At 36.5% G+C, this 17,437-nt stretch overlaps 1 protein-coding gene and 1 long non-coding RNA gene across 8 annotated transcripts; both read left to right on the top strand.

Moving 5' to 3' along the window:
- The first annotated feature begins 351 nt into the window (after positions 1-351).
- LOC121262112 lies at positions 352-901 on the top strand. Its single transcript, XR_005940042.1, has 2 exons — positions 352-467; positions 710-901. It is a non-coding gene; the product is annotated as an uncharacterized LOC121262112 (long non-coding RNA).
- A 3,103-nt stretch (positions 902-4,004) lies between these two features.
- On the top strand, positions 4,005-13,932 carry LOC121258026. Of its 7 annotated transcripts, XM_041159396.1 has the most exons (12): positions 4,005-4,506; positions 5,661-5,704; positions 6,390-6,531; positions 7,370-7,496; positions 8,116-8,708; positions 9,480-9,819; positions 10,257-10,530; positions 10,720-10,815; positions 11,299-11,760; positions 12,633-12,840; positions 12,937-13,039; positions 13,234-13,932. In XM_041159396.1, the coding sequence occupies exons 1-11, from the start codon at positions 4,326-4,328 to the stop codon at positions 13,008-13,010; spliced, it is 2,541 nt and encodes an 846-aa protein (XP_041015330.1). In that variant the 5' UTR covers positions 4,005-4,325; the 3' UTR covers positions 13,011-13,039; positions 13,234-13,932. The 7 variants fall into 7 exon arrangements, with proteins under 7 accessions (XP_041015330.1, XP_041015322.1, XP_041015289.1 ...); XM_041159388.1 differs by lacking the exon at positions 13,234-13,932 and having other exon boundaries at positions 12,937-13,151; XM_041159355.1 differs by having other exon boundaries at positions 4,007-4,506; positions 12,633-13,039.
- Positions 13,933-17,437: the final 3,505 nt, after the last annotated feature.

Genomic DNA, 17,437 nt, shown 5'->3' with positions numbered 1-17,437 from the left:
TTTTATTATCTGGAAGGAAAAATATGCACTATGGTGGTCTTATACGCACGACTGTAACTTTTGCCTTAATTTGCCATAAATCAAATACTACATAAAGTTATTGCCATGACCTAAAACACAAGACGTTGACCTTTGCATTGGTAGAAGAACAGATAAACTAAATGATAGAAAAAAGTATTGTTCACTCCAGGAAGCTAAATAATGATATATACAAGCTGTCTCAAATGTATAAGTTTCGCATAAGTACCTTTTATAAAAAAGTGAACTCTACTATGAAAAATTCACTGTTTCTGGTTTATTGTTGGGATGAACTTATTTTTCTAACTTATGAAACAATTATTTATGGTTTATTGTTTGTAGCTTCTATTTGGGTTAACTTATTTTGCGTTAACTTTCAAAATGGTTTTTTGTTGGAATGGGCAGGATAGATGCATGGTGTAGATGGTGGAGTTGCATCCAGAGGGATTGTCAGAGGACCCACTGAAGATGTTTCTAGGGATTTTGACTTTTGGTGATGAATGGACCACCTTCTAGGCTGATCCAGTTGAAGTAGAAATGGTTACATTTAAAAAGTGTCCAAGGATGGTGAGGAAGTATCAACACCTGGAGGATTTTCACTGGGCAGTGAGACCACTTCTGATTACATGAGCATTATTTATAGCCATGGAGTTAGGAATCTTTGTTGGAAAGAAAATGGATAGATCAAAAGTGAAGAAGCACGAGGCCAGTTTAACAGGTGAAAATGGGTAGCTGTTGTGCTTAGCTTATATTCCCAGAGTTAAAGTACAATAGAAACTAATGTTTCTGCCAAATGTTTATGTATAGATTCAGCACAGACATGTCTGGCTCATTCTAATTTGTAAAGATTTACTTATGCTAGTCAACTAATTTGCTGTGATTATTAGTAATGTTGGCCGGTTTAGCACATGAACGTGCTCTGTTTTAGACTCTGGAAAACCAAGTCCTTGAACTCGGATAGGTTATGAATATAATGGCAATTTGCAGTTATTTAAACTTATTAATTCTTTGGTTGGGTACTTCCAATGACATTAGACTTGGACGGGTACAATTTACATACACAGGCGAGATCAAACGACGTGCACAAGCTGTTTCCATTCAAAAACCATCTTGGCAATTTGGAGCATTATTGACCTCCACTACTAACCTAAAAGTAAAAACAACTAAAAATTCATTACTCAACAAGAAACCAAAAAACTCATCTGCCCATAATCATACTCAACAATGTATGAAGCTCAAATTACCTTGATATTCCATTGAAATTAACCACATGAGTGCATCTTTTGAAATTAACCACATGTTCATGAAATAAATGTCATCAAGTACTAGAACAGATTCCCGTAACTTCAGGATACTTCTAGTTATACAAATATTGTGGCTATCTAAATACATAACATGAATGGACATTTTGAGATTCAATCAAAATCTTTGCAAAAAGAGTAACATCTTCAGTGAATCCTCTGTCATTCCAGCACCATAATTAGAGTTATAGCCGCCCATTGTATAGCCATAACCTGTAAATTAGGGGGTTATTTTTCAACTTCATTTAGAAACAACCATAAGAAAGGGAAATGGAGTGAAAAGGAAAAGTTTGCAGGCACAGTGATCAAGTGTGATGCAGTGAGCTAATAAAAACAAAAGAAGCAAAAGAAACCTAGCATAAATTATATTAATACTGTGGATCGGAAATCTAATAAAAACAATATAACGTACAAAATCATTCAGTCACCTAAAAAGAAAAACAATATAACGTACAAAACAATAACAATCATGAAAGCAACAAAAGCATACAACACAACTCATACACGTAAAGATAGGAAAAATACATAGGTTTCCAAATCATAAATGTCTAGATTTTAAAGAGTGTAGAAATTGAAATGCTAGCCCAAAAGAGAAGAAAAGAAAAAGACAGGCACAAAACTTGCTGCACATACAAAGATAAACAATGAGAATATTCTTTTATAAGTAATTAAGAAATTGTTAATAAATGCAAAAGGTGCAGTCCAAGTGAAAAAGAAGTATATAAACGAAAAATAAGAATTCACTATGCCTTTGAAGTGAGGTTGAGGCAAGTCATAGGTTCATTATAGTCTAAATTATGCCCGGCTTGTGACAAGATTCAATCATTTATTTTTCTTCTGGCTATCCTATAAGATAATCATAATAAAATATAAATGTGCACTAGTGAAGCAACACCCAAAAAGTAATCAAAAGCCACACAAAATCTGAAACTCAAGAGTCTTGGTTGCCTTTTCTCCTGTGCATAAAAAAAAAAAAAAAAGGTATACAAAGCAAGAAATAAATACGTGCTCTTAATCATTTGCATGGAGAAGTTGCTAGGAACGTAGTGTTTTCAGATAATCCTCAACACACATGATACAGGACACCCAACTTTGATTCCTCAATTATTCATGTCTCAACACCTAAGCATTACTTCACATCAACAATGCCATTAAAGAGCCATATACTTTCATACATGTTTAGGCTTCATGTGTCAAAGAACCTTCCTCAAAGACTCCTTCAACCTCTCACCTATACAAATTAACAAGCAGGGACCCTAGCCAATAAAATCACTCATTTTAAGACCTAAGACGAAGTAAGACATTTAATGTATACCATTTCAAGGGCCATCAAGGTTTTGAACTCAAAACTAAACCCCACAGTGTCATTAAAGCTTACAATTGTAATCACCATAGAATAAATAACCCAAATTGTGCATATTACAACGTGCAAGCTCTTTAAACTTTCTGAGATTCAGTGATAACCCGAACACCATAACACAACAAGGGGTCAAAAAATTATACCGAGAAAGAATTTGCTTGTCAAGATCCAACTTCAGGGGAAACGCATTTCATCAAGACCTTCCTCTTTATCTCTTCCTGTGTGCTCCTTGCCTAACAGATCCTCATAAAAACAAAAAGAAAACTCAAATTACAAACCCGGCATTTGAGCTCAAATAAAACCATAAAGACCTTAACTTTACGATAAATAAAACCATAAAGACCTTAACTTTACGATCTACAACTTTAAAAGTTGCTTTCGAGAACCGAGAACCAAGTAAATATATATGAACCAACACTTGTGAGATCGCAACAGGTTTCGAGAGTCATCGATGGGTGTCGCTGGGCCGAGGGATGGACGTTGCGGGGTGGCGCTGGGCAGACGACGTGACACTTATGCTGGGGTGACGCGGGATGTGTAAATTCGAGGGGCGACAAAGGAGGAACGAGGCGTGGAGCAGGACAGAGGGATGGGCGGCGCGGGGTGGCGCTGGACCGAGTGATGGCCGTCGCGGAGTGGCGCTCGGCAGGCGACCCAGGTGCTGGGCGACGCGGGTGCTGCAGACGCGGGATGTGCTTCGGATTTCAAATTGGGTATTTGTTGGGGTAAAAATAAAACGAGCGTGAAAAAAAATTTGAAGAAGAAGCCACGTAGCGTGTGCAACGAGTGCACTGCTACAGTGGATTCTATGTAGCTTTACTCATATATCTATTGTTTAGTTTGGAGTGCAATTTGATTGGTGACTTTTGTGATTTCATCGTATTGCTAGGCTCGCCCAGCTTTGACAGTTGGGTGTGCCGCCTGGCACAAATGTCGGTTTTTTTTTCTTATTTTTTTAATATTTTTTTAACATATTTACATATTTTTTAAAAATAAAAAGAATGTATTAATACATTAAAAATTATTTTTTTAATTATTAAATAAAAAAAAATTAAATATACAAACGGTCAAGAGAGTAAAGTGAGGGATAAACTAATATTTTCTTTGATCCAAATTTGTCGTGTTTCAGAATAAAGGTATTATTAATTTATTATTATTATAATAATAAAAAAAGATTTTGGAGGCTTTAAAAATCCAATTGGATTGGACCAGCCCATTGCTTGCTTAGTTCTCACATTACTAGGGGGCCCAAAACCACAGTCACAGTATCCCTTTTTCTTACTCAAATCAGAGTAGTAATGCTCGCACTCGGGAAGAGAGAGATGGGAGGTATTAACGCAAATTTTCGGAAAGTCAAGGGTTAATGCCCAACTAACATTTTCCCCCACTTCTCCAAGTAAACGTTTACAAAACCCTCGCTCCTTCACCACCACCCCCTCCCCCCTCCACCCCCACCCCTCTGGCCCTCTCCCTAAGCCGTTCTGTCATATTCCCACCAAAACCCTAACCATAGTTTCTCACCCAACAACATTGGGGTTTTGATTGCTATCTATGCGTGTATATTTTACGCAAATAGCGTAATATTTTGTTGATTTTTTTTTTTTGGCGTCGGGGGTTTTTAGGGTTTCTCTCCGACAGAGTTTGAGATGGTCTCTGGCGGCTCGGCAGTTGAGGGCAGTGAAACTCAGTTACTGTCTGCGCGTGTGCGCAAGACCATCCAATCAATCAAGGAAATTGTGGGCAATCACTCTGAATTGGATATCTATGCGGTCCTGAAGGAAACTAACATGGATCCTAATGAAACCGCACAGAAATTACTCAACCAAGGTAGGGCTCATACTGGCTTTCGCTGTGTCTGTCTTGGTTTGTGTTTTTCTTTTGCTTAATGGGTTTTTGTTCTTTCGCTGATTTTTTGATCCTGGAAGTTGGTAAAAATATATTGACTTTTTCTGGGAAGTTTAATGGTGTTATTGGTTCACATTTGTCTTTATATTGTTTGTTTGGATCGTTAGCGTATTTTCTTTGCTTTTTGATGGGTTTCAATCAATGGAGATTGTTATTTCATTGATAACCAAGCTTGGAATTTGGGTTTTGGACTGACGACAGGCTATTTTCTTTGTAAAGTTTGGCTCTTTAGTACCGATATGATTTTTTTTTTTTTGGCTCATATACTACCTACTGCCACTTTCAGTATGTTAATGACACTCTGCTTCAGGTATGTTTGATGGGCATTGCTAGTTATGCCCTCTTTGTTAGTACTGTTTAATCATTTTTGTTTTAAACTCATTCACAAGTCCTATTATCATTACTCTTCTTGCTTAATAATTGTAGAAAAATAGATAATACTTTGGATAGATTGTCTTTCCCTCCTTGATACCTGAGAGAGACCTTACATAGACCTAGCCTTACCCATGTCACATGATGTGCAGCTAACCGAGGAGTGTGTAATGTAGGGTAGGATGATTTATAGCTAATACTAAAGACTCGTAGAGGAAAGAGACGGAAGGAAATTTCTTATAAAAAAAAAAAGAGAGAGACGGCAGGAAATTTCTTGATTTCCCAAGTGTGTTGGAATTAATGTTGTAAAATACTTTGTTCTCCAACACGATGCGTTAGATTGTTCCTGAATTACAATTCATTAGAAAGTTTGCAAATTATTGGAACTCTGGTGCTGACCAATTGTCATGGGTTCAATCTCTCTACTTTATAATCTTGCTTTGGAGGTTACGTGGTGTTATAATTTCCAATTGAAAAAAAATCCATTTATTTATAATGACTGACTTTTTTGGGCAAGTTTTGACAAGACTAGTTACCATTGCAGATGACCTCTTGGAGATGTGAACTTTACAAATTTTTATGCCATTTCCTCTCTTTTATAGAGCTGTAGTTTATTGTCCGTGTACTGTGAACTTTTTAGCATGCTTTGATAGAATTTTATTCATGTTTTAATGCAATGTACTTATGTTTTAATTTTTACTCAGATCCATTTCATGAGGTGAGGAGGAAAAGAGAGAAGAAAAAGGAGGTATGGACTTTTTTATAGCTAATTCCCGTTCCACATTCTTGCATCACTTTCTATTTGTTCGAGGATGTGGAGGCGTTATTTTACCTTTTTGACCGTGTAGATGTGATTGCCCTGAAAATATTTCAAAAAAATATCTGATTTATTTTTCGTCTTCTATGATCCAAGCATGATTATTTTTTTCTTTATTTTCATTTTTGGTTGTTAAGTTTGGGGAAAATGCCATGGGTCTCTATGAGGAGACTGAAGGCATGTGCAAATGATCAATAATAGGATTAGACATTTATCCTTGAGGCACCATTTATTTTTATGATTTTACCTATAAAAGTGTGTATATTTTTGGGGCACTTTTTTATGCTTTAATGTTTTTTTATTCGTCATGACATTTTTCTTATGATTATTTTTGTCTATCGTCTTCCAAATAAGCTCCTCCCTCTGTGGGCAGTTTTTCTTCTTTGATGAAAAACTTCTATATGGGCTTAGAAAAGAAAAACTTGTATATGAGTTAAGGATGCTTTAGATATCGTTTTGTTATCTTCATTTTTCCCCATGACATTTTTTAGGATAGTTATTATTGTTTATGCCTCACCTAGTTTTGTTCTATTTTCCTTTTTAGTTGAAATTTTTAATTGTTTAGGAGAAATCTTGAGCCAGGTAACATCTTATCAACAACTGTTTGTGCATGTAGAGTATGGGGTACAAGGACTCAAAGGATCCATGTAGGCATTCTGAGAATGTTGGTCAAGAGATGAAATTTTCTACACATTCTCATCGTAATGTCCGAAGAGGAGGCTACACACGAAATGTTTTACCTGGTAATTTAAGACAAGGTACTCCTCTTTTTCTGTTTTAGTGTTGATAATCTTTTTTTTTTTTTTTTTTTAAATTATTTTATTTTATTTTATTTTTAATAATCAATGCAGACAAGGTACTGCTTTGGTCAGTTGTAGTGCTGATGACAATTCTTTAGACTGGGTACTCCACTTTCAGTTTAGTGTCGGCAAATATGCTTCCTACCTATCCCTTCTCTTTGGTTTTTTTATTTTTATTTTTTTTATTTATAATTAACAGTCCGGTGAGATGCTGACTTTAATATTTTACATGGTATATAAGTGTAAAACACATTACGTTGCCAATTTCTGATTTTACAATTCCTGGTTTTGCTATACACATGTATACATCTTTCTGAATTAAGTGAACTCATCGAATATAATGGTTGATTACCCATAAACATACTGTTAGATTAATAATTTTGAAAGGTTAAGCTCACTGTTAGGTGAATGGTGAATGGTGAACGTGCTTCCAGCATGAGTGGAGTACTAACAACCGAAGTGATAAGTATTAATTAGTTTAGAGTGGCTCCAATAAAAAAAGTTGGAGTGAGCTTTGATGGATCCCTGTCCAAGTCTCGTTTTTATGTTCTTGCGCTAATATTTCCTGTCATACTTATGGTACTTTATACTTGCTACATCCAAACATTTATCCAGCATTGCTCTTCTTGTTATGCATCTCATGAAGCTTTATGGTTTCGTTGTACATTTTTTACATATTTATGTATGAGGTTTTATGCATCCCCCAGACTATTTATGGAATGGATCACTGCTTTTGTTGCTTCTGTTTAGCGTGCCATGGACTACTTGTTGATCGGTAGATTCTTGCTGAGTGCAGGCATCAAGTTCTGTGTTGTGAGAGATAACAGAGTTAATCAAAACACGGAGAAAGAGGTGAAGTCTAGTTCACCACAATGTACTAGATATACCAATGAGAAAGCGATATCAAATGTTCCTACAAAGGGGTAATATTCTATACTTCAAATTATTTTTATTCTTTTCTCCCCATAAATACTCGTAGTTCTGTATTTGTGCTCCACCCACCATTAAATATGGCAGTATGTTGATCCAAGAATTTATTGGCTGCATGTCCAGATTATCTGTGACAGTCAGTTTCCTAGCTATGTTCCTTGTTTTTTTAAGAGAGAAAACACCAATATCACTTGATCTTAATGGTTCCTTTTTAAATACGCTAAATTTGATAAAATGCAATAGAAGCACAAAGGGAGATCATGGTTTTAGGAGTTACGCCAAAAAGTAGAGGGATGAGAAAAATGATCAATAACATTTTTTTTTTACAAGTAACATTTATTCATCCAAACAATAACATTGATTGTTTGGATGAATAAATACTTATTTTACTCATAAAAAAAAAACATTTTTTTTTATAAGTAATCAATAACAACAAAATAATCAATAACAACAAAATGAGGGTCCTTTTGGAGGCAGAAATAGATTTTGAGGACAGTGAATTTGAAAAATGTTGTGAAGGAGATGGAGTGAAGCATTACCTGACTTAAGCACATCTGCTGCACTGCAAAATCATGATGTTGATATATGGTCCTTGTAATGCTCTTTAAGCAGCTTTGCAGAAACCTCAGGTAGTCAGAAGCCTTCTGATGGACGGAGTTCATCTCAGACTTTGAATGGGCCAGTTGATTCACACCCTAGACATGCTCGAGATGCCAGTTCAAGGGACAGTGATGGGAAGGTACTAGAGGAAAAGCGGGCATCAGTTCCCAGCACAAATTTGCGGGTGCAAGCAGCAAAGTCAAACAACTCCCAACCAAGTCCTGCAACTCTGGCATCAGGCAGTTCTGCTGTTGGGGTGTATTCCTCTTCCACAGATCCAGTTCATGTGCCATCTCCAGATTCCAGGTCTTCAGGCACTGTTGGAGCTATTAAACGGGAAGTTGGTGTTGTTGGTGTTCGCAGACAGCATTCTGACAATTCTGTCAAAATGTCCACTGCGCTTAGTAGTTCTTTCTCAAAGTCACTTTTGGGAAAGGATGGTTCTACAGAAGCATCACGACCTCTCAATGCCATTTCTAGAACTGACCACCTCAACCAAACAACTGCAACTGATTCTGTTATTGCCAGCATGTCAGTAAGCAGATCATTCTTAAGCAACCAGTATAGTGGCAGGCCACATCAACAACCTGTGGGTCATCAAAAAGGTAGAATTGTAATAATTGAGCCTTTTTTTACACTAAATGCTCCTGGAAAGTGAAGTTGTCTTGGTTTCCTTGATTTTGATAACTGGAAGTTGGTGAAAATTATAGAGGGTTTTAATGGTGTGCTAGTCAAAGTGTCATGAAAAATTGGGGTAATCTAAGGCCCAGGTTAAAACTTGTTCTAATGCTTGTGGTTTAGTAGAGCCTGTTTAAGAAAGTTAGCTTTACAGTGTGGATAGAGAACTTAAGTAGCTTATTTTTTGGTTTTATTTGTTTGGAGTATGGGAAGCTTAAGTTCTATCTTTAGCAAAGCCCAATTGGGTAAGCTGCTTACAGCTAATATTGTCAATGATATGGCATTGGATGGGAAGGTTCATTTTTTGTTATTTTTTCTCCTGACGAAAAATTTTCTTTTATCTGGCATTTTCTCCAACAGAAAATGTTTTATATTATTCCTTTTTTATGATGCATTATCTATGCACCATTAAGCTCTCAGGTATTGCAGGGTGTTATAACATTTTGATTAATGATTAACGCATGAAAGTAGCTGCATAACTCATTCCCTTGATTGTTTCCATTTGATGGTTTGTTTACTTTGATGAGTGCTTTTGAATTTATTGGCAATAGTTGTCCATTTTACTAGCCGCCAATGAATGATCTGTACTTTAGCAGGTAAAGAAAAAGCAGGGGGGAAGGGTTTTTTTTTTTGGGGGGGGGGGGGGATCTATCTTATTTTTACTTTTGGAAGAGAATTGACCCTAACTTTTGTTGCAGGTGCCCATCATAAAATAGAGTGGAAACCTAAATCAAGCCAAAAGGCGACTGTTAGTAGCCCCGGGGTGATTGGAACACCTACAAAATCTGGTTCACCTTCTGCTGAGAATTCTAAGGATTTGGATTCTGAAACTGCTAAGTTGCAAGATAAGCTTTCTAGTGTAAACATAAATGAGCATCAGAATGTGATCATAGCACAGCATATTCGAGTCCCTGAGACTGATCGCTGTCGGCTCACTTTTGGAAGCATTGGGACAGAGTTTGATTCTTCAAGAAATCTTATTGCTGGACTGCAGGCTGTAGGAACTACAGAAGAATCAAATGTAGAACCTGCTACGAGGTTGGTGTTACTTTTATAATTCACTAATTGTCATTTGGATGCATGGATTTGGGGCGAAGGATTTGGATTTGGGTCTTAAAATTCAAATTTCTTGTTTGGATTGTATTTAGAATTTGGATATTTGGATTTTAAATCAAGCCATGACTTCAAATCCAGTATTTTGAAAAGCTTAAAAGGTTGTTTTGACTTTGGTTCAAATCCAAATCCAAATTCTTATATCCAAACACAACCTAAATTATTTACGTAAGGGACGGTGAAAACCTTAGGGCATCTGAAATATGATTTTTTTTTTGTCTTGAAACCCTCTTTTTCAAAATTTATTTCAACATTCTAAATATTTGGGGATCATCTCAGCTCAATATAATGTGTAATTAATTCACTTGGTATGTAATTTACTTTAGCAAATATTAATATGTTAAATTGTTAATTCGTGATAGCAGTTTGTCGGTGTCAGCTCCAGAGTCTTCTGGCGATGATGCTTCTGGCAGCAGGCTGGCAGAGGCACATGATAGCCAAGTTAGAAATTCTGGATCTGATTCTTCAGCTTCTGTAGTGGATTCTGAGCATCAATTGCCTGATGAGAAAGAGTCCTCAAGTCCTCAGAATTTGGACAATTATGCAGATATTGGATTGGTTCGAGAGAACAGTCCATCTTATGCTCCTTCAGAGTCGCAACAGCATCAAGATCCTCCCGAACTACCGGGGTTTTCGGTGAGTTCATGATTTAGATTTCTGGCTTTATCTGCCAAACTTGATTCTGACTGTGGAGGGGTGAAATTGCTACTTTACATTTAATGTTAGCTAATTTGGTGGGCTTTATTTTAGATGTTATTGATGCTGTGGCATTTATGTCCTTTCACTTCTTATCATCCTCCATTATAATGTGTATTGGTTTTCTAGCAGGCATATGATCCTCAGACCGGTTATGATATACCCTATTTTAGACCCACAATGGATGAAACCATGCGGGGCCAGGGTTTACAATCTCCTCAGGAGGTAAATTTAATTGATTTATTGTTAGACATGCATAGATTAATGCTCATTACTCTGTACACTTGTATGAAAACAGAACTCTATTTGGTTGAGATGTTTATTTTGGTGGATGAACAAAAGTGGCTCGGATACTTCTCATCTTTTAGGGGCTTTTGGCTGTAATGTTCTGTTCATTTTTGTAGGTAATTAAAAAGGAGAATATTTTACAAAACATAAATGACCGATTGCCCACTGGCCCTAGTAGTAATGATTAAAGAACTTTATTAAGTTACCCAAATTTTGATTATTACTTAAAAAGTATAATCTTTAATGTTCTATGAGCATAAAAGTGTAGTTTTCATGTAATGGGCTTCTCTCTTTTGCCATAAACATTAAAAGTGAAATGTAGAACTGGTTTGGATATAACCTGTACTGTACACACCTACCAAACATCTTTGTATTCGATACCAGTTTAATTGATGTATTTTTATTATCTTATGAATACAGGCTTTAAGTTCACATACAGCCAACAGCATCCCTGCATCAACAATTGCCATGGCACAGCAGCAGCAGCAGCAGCAGCAACAGCCATCTGTAGCACAGATGTACCCGCAAGTTCATTTTCCCCATTTCGCCAATCTTTTGCCATACCGTCAATTCCTGCCCCCACTTTATGTTTCGCCTATGGCCATGCCTGGCTATTCTAGCAACCCTGCCTATCCCCACCCATCAAATGGTAGCAGTTACTTGCTGATGTCGGGAGGTAGTTCACATCTAAATGCAAGCAGCATGAAGTATGGAGTTCAACAGTTCAAGCCTGTTCTGGCTGGCAATCCCTCAGGGTTTGGGAATTTTACCAATCCAACTGGGTATATTAATGCTCCTGGTGTGGTTGGTGGTGCAACTGGGCTCGAAGATTCATCTCGAATCAAATACAAAGATAGCAACATTTATGTCTCAAATCCACAGGTAAAATTACATTTCTTGCTTAATTTATTTATGGATTTGTATGATGTATCAAAGAGTTCATCTAGAGATTTACACTGGATAAACTTGTAATTTATGGACACTCCCTATTATGTCGTAAGTGAATCCTATTGGTGCCTAATGTCTCCATTTAAAAAGAAGCAGGTTGGTTCTGAAACTTGCACTCATAATGTAATTTTAGGGTATGACTCAAGTGGTAAGAGCCTTGGTCTTGATGGTATGCTTCCTTCAGGTCTAAGGATGAATCCTTGGGTGCAAACAATTTCAAGGAGCCATTAGACTGGGGGAGTTTTTATCTTGAATTGCTTGAGGTGCACTTGTGGGAAACTCATTATCGAGAGCCTGTGCACCCTCAGCATTAGTCTGAACTTTGTTCCGGATACCCGGTGCCAATAAAAAAAAAGGAAGGAAAGTAATTTAAATTTCCGAGGTTGATTGTTATCATTTAGCTTGTCATTTATAGGTACTAACTACTTGTGAGGATCCTGACTTGTTCAATTATAAAACTGGTCATAACAGCTTGTTTGAATTTTGTAAAAAATGTTCAGTGGATATGATTTTTTATTTATTTTGTTGATCTGCAATCTCACATGTGCTTGGATTAGAGACGTCCACTGAGGGTCGACCTTGACTTTGGGCATGCATAGCTTTCTCCTTTTGTCTTTTGGTGTGGATTTTTAATCAAATAAATTTGGGCTGTCGTACATTTGGGAGTTGTTTTAATGCATCTCTTGTTTTTTTTTCAGTTGTATTTGAACAGGTCTATAATGTAATTAATCTGGCTGGTCGGATTATTTATCTTTTGGTTTACTAAAAAATAATATAATTTCTTTTATTCAATATTGACATGGCAGGCCGAGGCATCTGAAATTTGGATTCAGAACCCTAGGGAGCTTCCGGGTATGCATTGGATTCAGAACCCAAGGGAGCTGCCGGGTATGCAATCCACTCCATACTACAACATGCCAGCGCAATCACCCCATGGTGCATATATGCCATCCCACACAGGTCATGCTTCCTTTAATGCAGCTGCTGCACAATCTTCTCACATGCAATTTCCGGGTATGTACCATCCTCCTCCGCAGCCGGCTGCAATTGCTAATCCACACCACTTAGCACCTGCTATGGGTGGTAATGTTGGGGTTGGTGTGGCTGCAGCTGCCCCTGGTTCACAGGTGGGTGCCTATCAACAGGCCGAACTGGGTCATCTCAATTGGACAGCCAACTTCTGAGAGCAAATGTGAATTTAACCCCATTGCCGGTAACCCCATTGCCTGTTAGGGTTTGTAGTAGCTAAAGAAAATTTTCAGTTTTTGTGAAATGAATGATTGATTTCGTTTCTATAAAATGTGGCCGGTGGTGCTTATAAGTTTTATCATTTTTTACATTTTTTTTTGCAATAATTTCAATAATATATATCCAACCTTTCACAGAGTCTTACAAACTAAAATGTAGGAAATAGTTAATAGTTACATCATTGAAGGTGGATCTTTTCCACTATGGAAGTTTAACATCCACAGAGGAATTGAGATAAGGGTATGCTTTCATAGAAACTATTGGAAGCTGCCCATTGCGCAATGGAATGCACGCATCGATTAAAATCTCGATGTATTTTCCTGGTTTCCCAGCTTCTGAAGTACTGCAGTGTGTTTGTGATATCATTCAGTTGTATGGTCCAATCTGCTGTAGTGTCTGGATCATTCACAGCTTGTAGTGTCACTAATGAGTCTCCAGCAATTGAGAGTTTTTTGATTTGCCGTTCCTTTGCTTCCTTTACATCAATGTACATTGTCATAGCTTCTCCCAGATTTGGATTTAGACTTTGAATGTGTCTGGTCTCTACAAATATTATTGAGCCTTCTTCTGAACTTCATATGGCTGCTGCTGTGCTGCTTGTGCTTCTTACCGCCACGTCAAATGTTAATGGGTGATGGTCTCAGGGTCTGGCTCTCTGCTGGTGACTTTCATTGACCTGTTTATTGCTCCCATGCATCAGTGTTCTTTATAAATCTTTAGTGTACTAGAGACAAAGACCTCAATGTTGGGAGTAAAAGCCTCATGAATGATCTTATTTCTAAGGAACCAAATACTGTCCATAGCTGTAATGGAAAATATTTGAAAATGATGATCATCCCTGTAATGGGTGTTGAGGTTCCTAGAGGGGCTGAAGATGCATTCATCATTTTTTACTTGTTTGCATTGGATTTGGTCTGGCTTCTTTTCCGATTGCAGAATATTAAATTATCCTCACAGTGAGTTTCATAATAGATGGGGTTTAACCTTCCTAATTTAAATAAGCTGATCCTATTGTTGCTTGAAATCTTACACATATTCCATTTTTCATTTGGATATCATAATTATCTTTTTCTCCTAGAACTCCAAAGATTTGTTGGTAATGCATTTATGTGATAAAAATGGAGCTTGAAATGCTTCCTTGATGATATTGAAATGTTCACTAGATGGGGTAGATGCCAAAACTTAAAAAGGGCAAGACGCAAGAGCACCTCTTTTTATCCCGTCATTCGAATTTAGAAAACTTAATCATGCGATTGTGTTCAAATAACAAGCAAAAGGCAGAGCTCACATCCTCCCTTTTTATAAATCGGAGGAATCGAAAGAAGATAGGGGAAGGGAGGAGGGTTTTTATTCCTTGTCCTTCTCTCTTTTTAGAGGATGAGCGGCTTTTGTTCTGTCGTCTGTGTAATTGCTTCTCACTTTAGACCTGGATGCTCCCATACCTCGGGATCACCACCAACACTTTTCCTCTCTCTCTCTCTCTCTCTCTCTCTCTGTGACTGTCACGCATTTGCAGCAGCTCTACCCCACAAGGACTCGTACAACCCAACCTTCACCTTGTTTCAGAGAGAGAGAGAATATGCCAAAGGGTCAAGCAATGTGCTGAATGTAGGTAGTTTTGAGCTGAAGCTTAATTGGGAATAATAAGCAAAAATAGGATCTTTCCCAATTCCCAAGCAAGCTAACTCAGCTGAGAACCGTGTGCTTGGGATGATTAAAAAGGAGTAAAGGCAGTCTGAGTGAAATATTGGAAGGAAACAAATCAAAGATACGAAGGTTTTTGATTCTAGCGATGGAGTGAGATCAGTGGATAATTTTGTTTCCAAGTTTGATAAGGAAATTAATTATGATAGTAAGTAGCTAGGCTTCGATAATTTCTCATTACTTTGTGGTTGAATCCTAAAATGAATAGGTGCTTGTGCTTCATGCCCACTCCACTCATTATAATCCAGCTCAGCTCAAAGATGCTTAATTAATTAATTAATTAATTAATTCAGTAGTAGTGATGATGCACTGAGAATTAATGCAACTGATCACGGTGGAAATTAACTCCATGCATGCCTTTGGCTTTGTGAGCGTGCATAAAGTGTCAAACGTCACTAGTGATAACGACTCTCATGAACTTAAAAAACAATTTTATGGTACTTCTTTCTACACATGATCTGATCGATCAGTAGACGTAGTAGCTGTACATTTTATGGTTGGGTCGTTTGAGATAAAACAATTTTAACGATAACTATAAGTTGTTCCAATGATGTCTGTGTGGGGGTTGGGGGGCAATATGGGATTATGTGGCCGTGAAACGGTTTTAGTTTCCTGCATGCAAGACTCTTAATTATAATCATCCTTACAATTAATATTTTCTCCTCTGTTTACATGAGTTCACTAGACTTTTGTGCAATGATTAGTCTTTTGTGTCTCTCTTTGAGTCTTGATCCAAGATTTTCAATATATAATTCCCAAAATTAATAATCTATGAAAGATTTTTTTTTTTGTCTCCGGATCTGTTCATTATAGTCTATATTAATTTATTCCATCAATCTTCTACCCACCTTTCGATGTTTTTACTAAACTTTTTTTTAAAAAAATAAAAAAAAATCATGAGGATGAGATTAATTAATGGGACTTATAGTTTCTGATTAAGGCAAGGGTTTCTGTTCGTTTACCTAGCTATTAATGCATGGTGAGGCATTGAGAGAGGTGTTCTTTCTTGCTATTATGATGATTAATTTTCTTTGATGGAACATACAGAGATATCATTTGACCATCTTTAATTATTTAAGCGCATTAGATCAAGTCATTTATAATGTAAGCATGATGCAATAAATGGTAAGATTTTTACACTTTTCACAACTTATATATAATGCCCAAAGGCTTCCCTTTTATCCAATATTTTACACCTAATTAAGGGTTAAAAATAACGTAGATGATCTTCTCAACATCTTTCGCGCATTTGTTACTGTTGGATCCAACAGTAACATGCAGCTCATTAATTTGAGTAATGTTAGGTACAAATTTCATACAAGCCTTTTGTAAAAAAATGATCCTGCTAGTAAAGAATAGTTAGTTTTTTTTTTTTTTTTTTTTTTTAGGTGTAGTCTACTTTTTAAGAAATATGAGACTTGTCTATTTGTAACTTATACAAATCATTTCTCAATAAATTATTTAAGCACATCAGATCAAGTCATTTATAATGCAAGCATGATGCAATAAATGGTAAGATTTTTACACTTTTCACAACTTATAATGCCCAAAGGCTATTTGTAACTTATACAAATCATTTCTCAATAAATTATTTAAGTGCATCAGATCAAATCATTTATAATGCAAGCATGATGCAATAAATGGTAAGATTTTTACACTTTTCACAACTTATAAATTTATTTATTAACTTTCTATCTTCTCATGATGTGGTATTACATGATAGATTTATAAATAAAATATAATAAATAATTTCTAATCAGATCAAATCATTAGAAATATATATAATTTCTAATAAGATTTTTACACTTTTCACAACTTATAATGCCCAAATGCTTCCCTTTATCCAATACTTGACACCTAATTAAGGGTTAAAAATAACGTAGATGATTTTCTCAACATCTTTCACGCATTCAACAGTAACATGTAGCTAATTAATTTGAGTAATGCTAAGTACAAGTCACATATAAATTTTTGTAAAAAAGTAGATCCTATTAATAAAAAATAGTTTTTTTTTTTTATATGTTTTTTAGGTGTAGTCTACTTTTTTTAAAAAAATATAAAATTTACCTATTCGTGACTTATACATATCATTTCTCAATTAATTCCGACCAACCCAAAATCTGATTAAACTAAAAAAATTGCACCAAATTAACTTTTCTGTTCATCTATAATTCTGCTGTCTGATCTCAACTTTTCCCAGCAGGAGTACGAGTGTGAGAATCTAAGAATTAATCGTCGTAACAGATCCATGCATGTGATCACACCCGGTGATCGTCAGGGATCTAGCTACCAACACGAGGACCGATCAGATTCGTTGGTATCCTCGAAAAACAAAGATCATGTGCAGGACGTAGACAGTGGCAGGACTAGGAAATGGAGCCAGCCAGGTTTGAGGCATCAGATCACGTGTTTGGTTCTGGGGATATGGTTCTGTGCTTGAATAGAAGTGGGCTTACTTTTCGTGCGAATCGTACAGTACTGTAGGTGTTCATTGGGAATGAAATACAGGCCAGTAAACAAGTTTAAGGTTGTGCCGTGGTTTGTTTGTACTATGTGCATCCTCGGAAGCCAACAGTGCAATATCTTCCTTCTGTTCCACCATCGATAATATCACATCCATCCCAACGTTAAAGTTCTGCTCTGGAGAATATCAAGAGAA

This window comes from Juglans microcarpa x Juglans regia, chromosome 1D, assembly GCF_004785595.1.
Source record: "Juglans microcarpa x Juglans regia isolate MS1-56 chromosome 1D, Jm3101_v1.0, whole genome shotgun sequence".
Lineage (NCBI taxonomy): Eukaryota > Viridiplantae > Streptophyta > Magnoliopsida > Fagales > Juglandaceae > Juglans > Juglans microcarpa x Juglans regia.
Note: the sequence above shows the minus strand (reverse complement) of the source record. Positions and strands in the feature narration are given on the sequence as shown.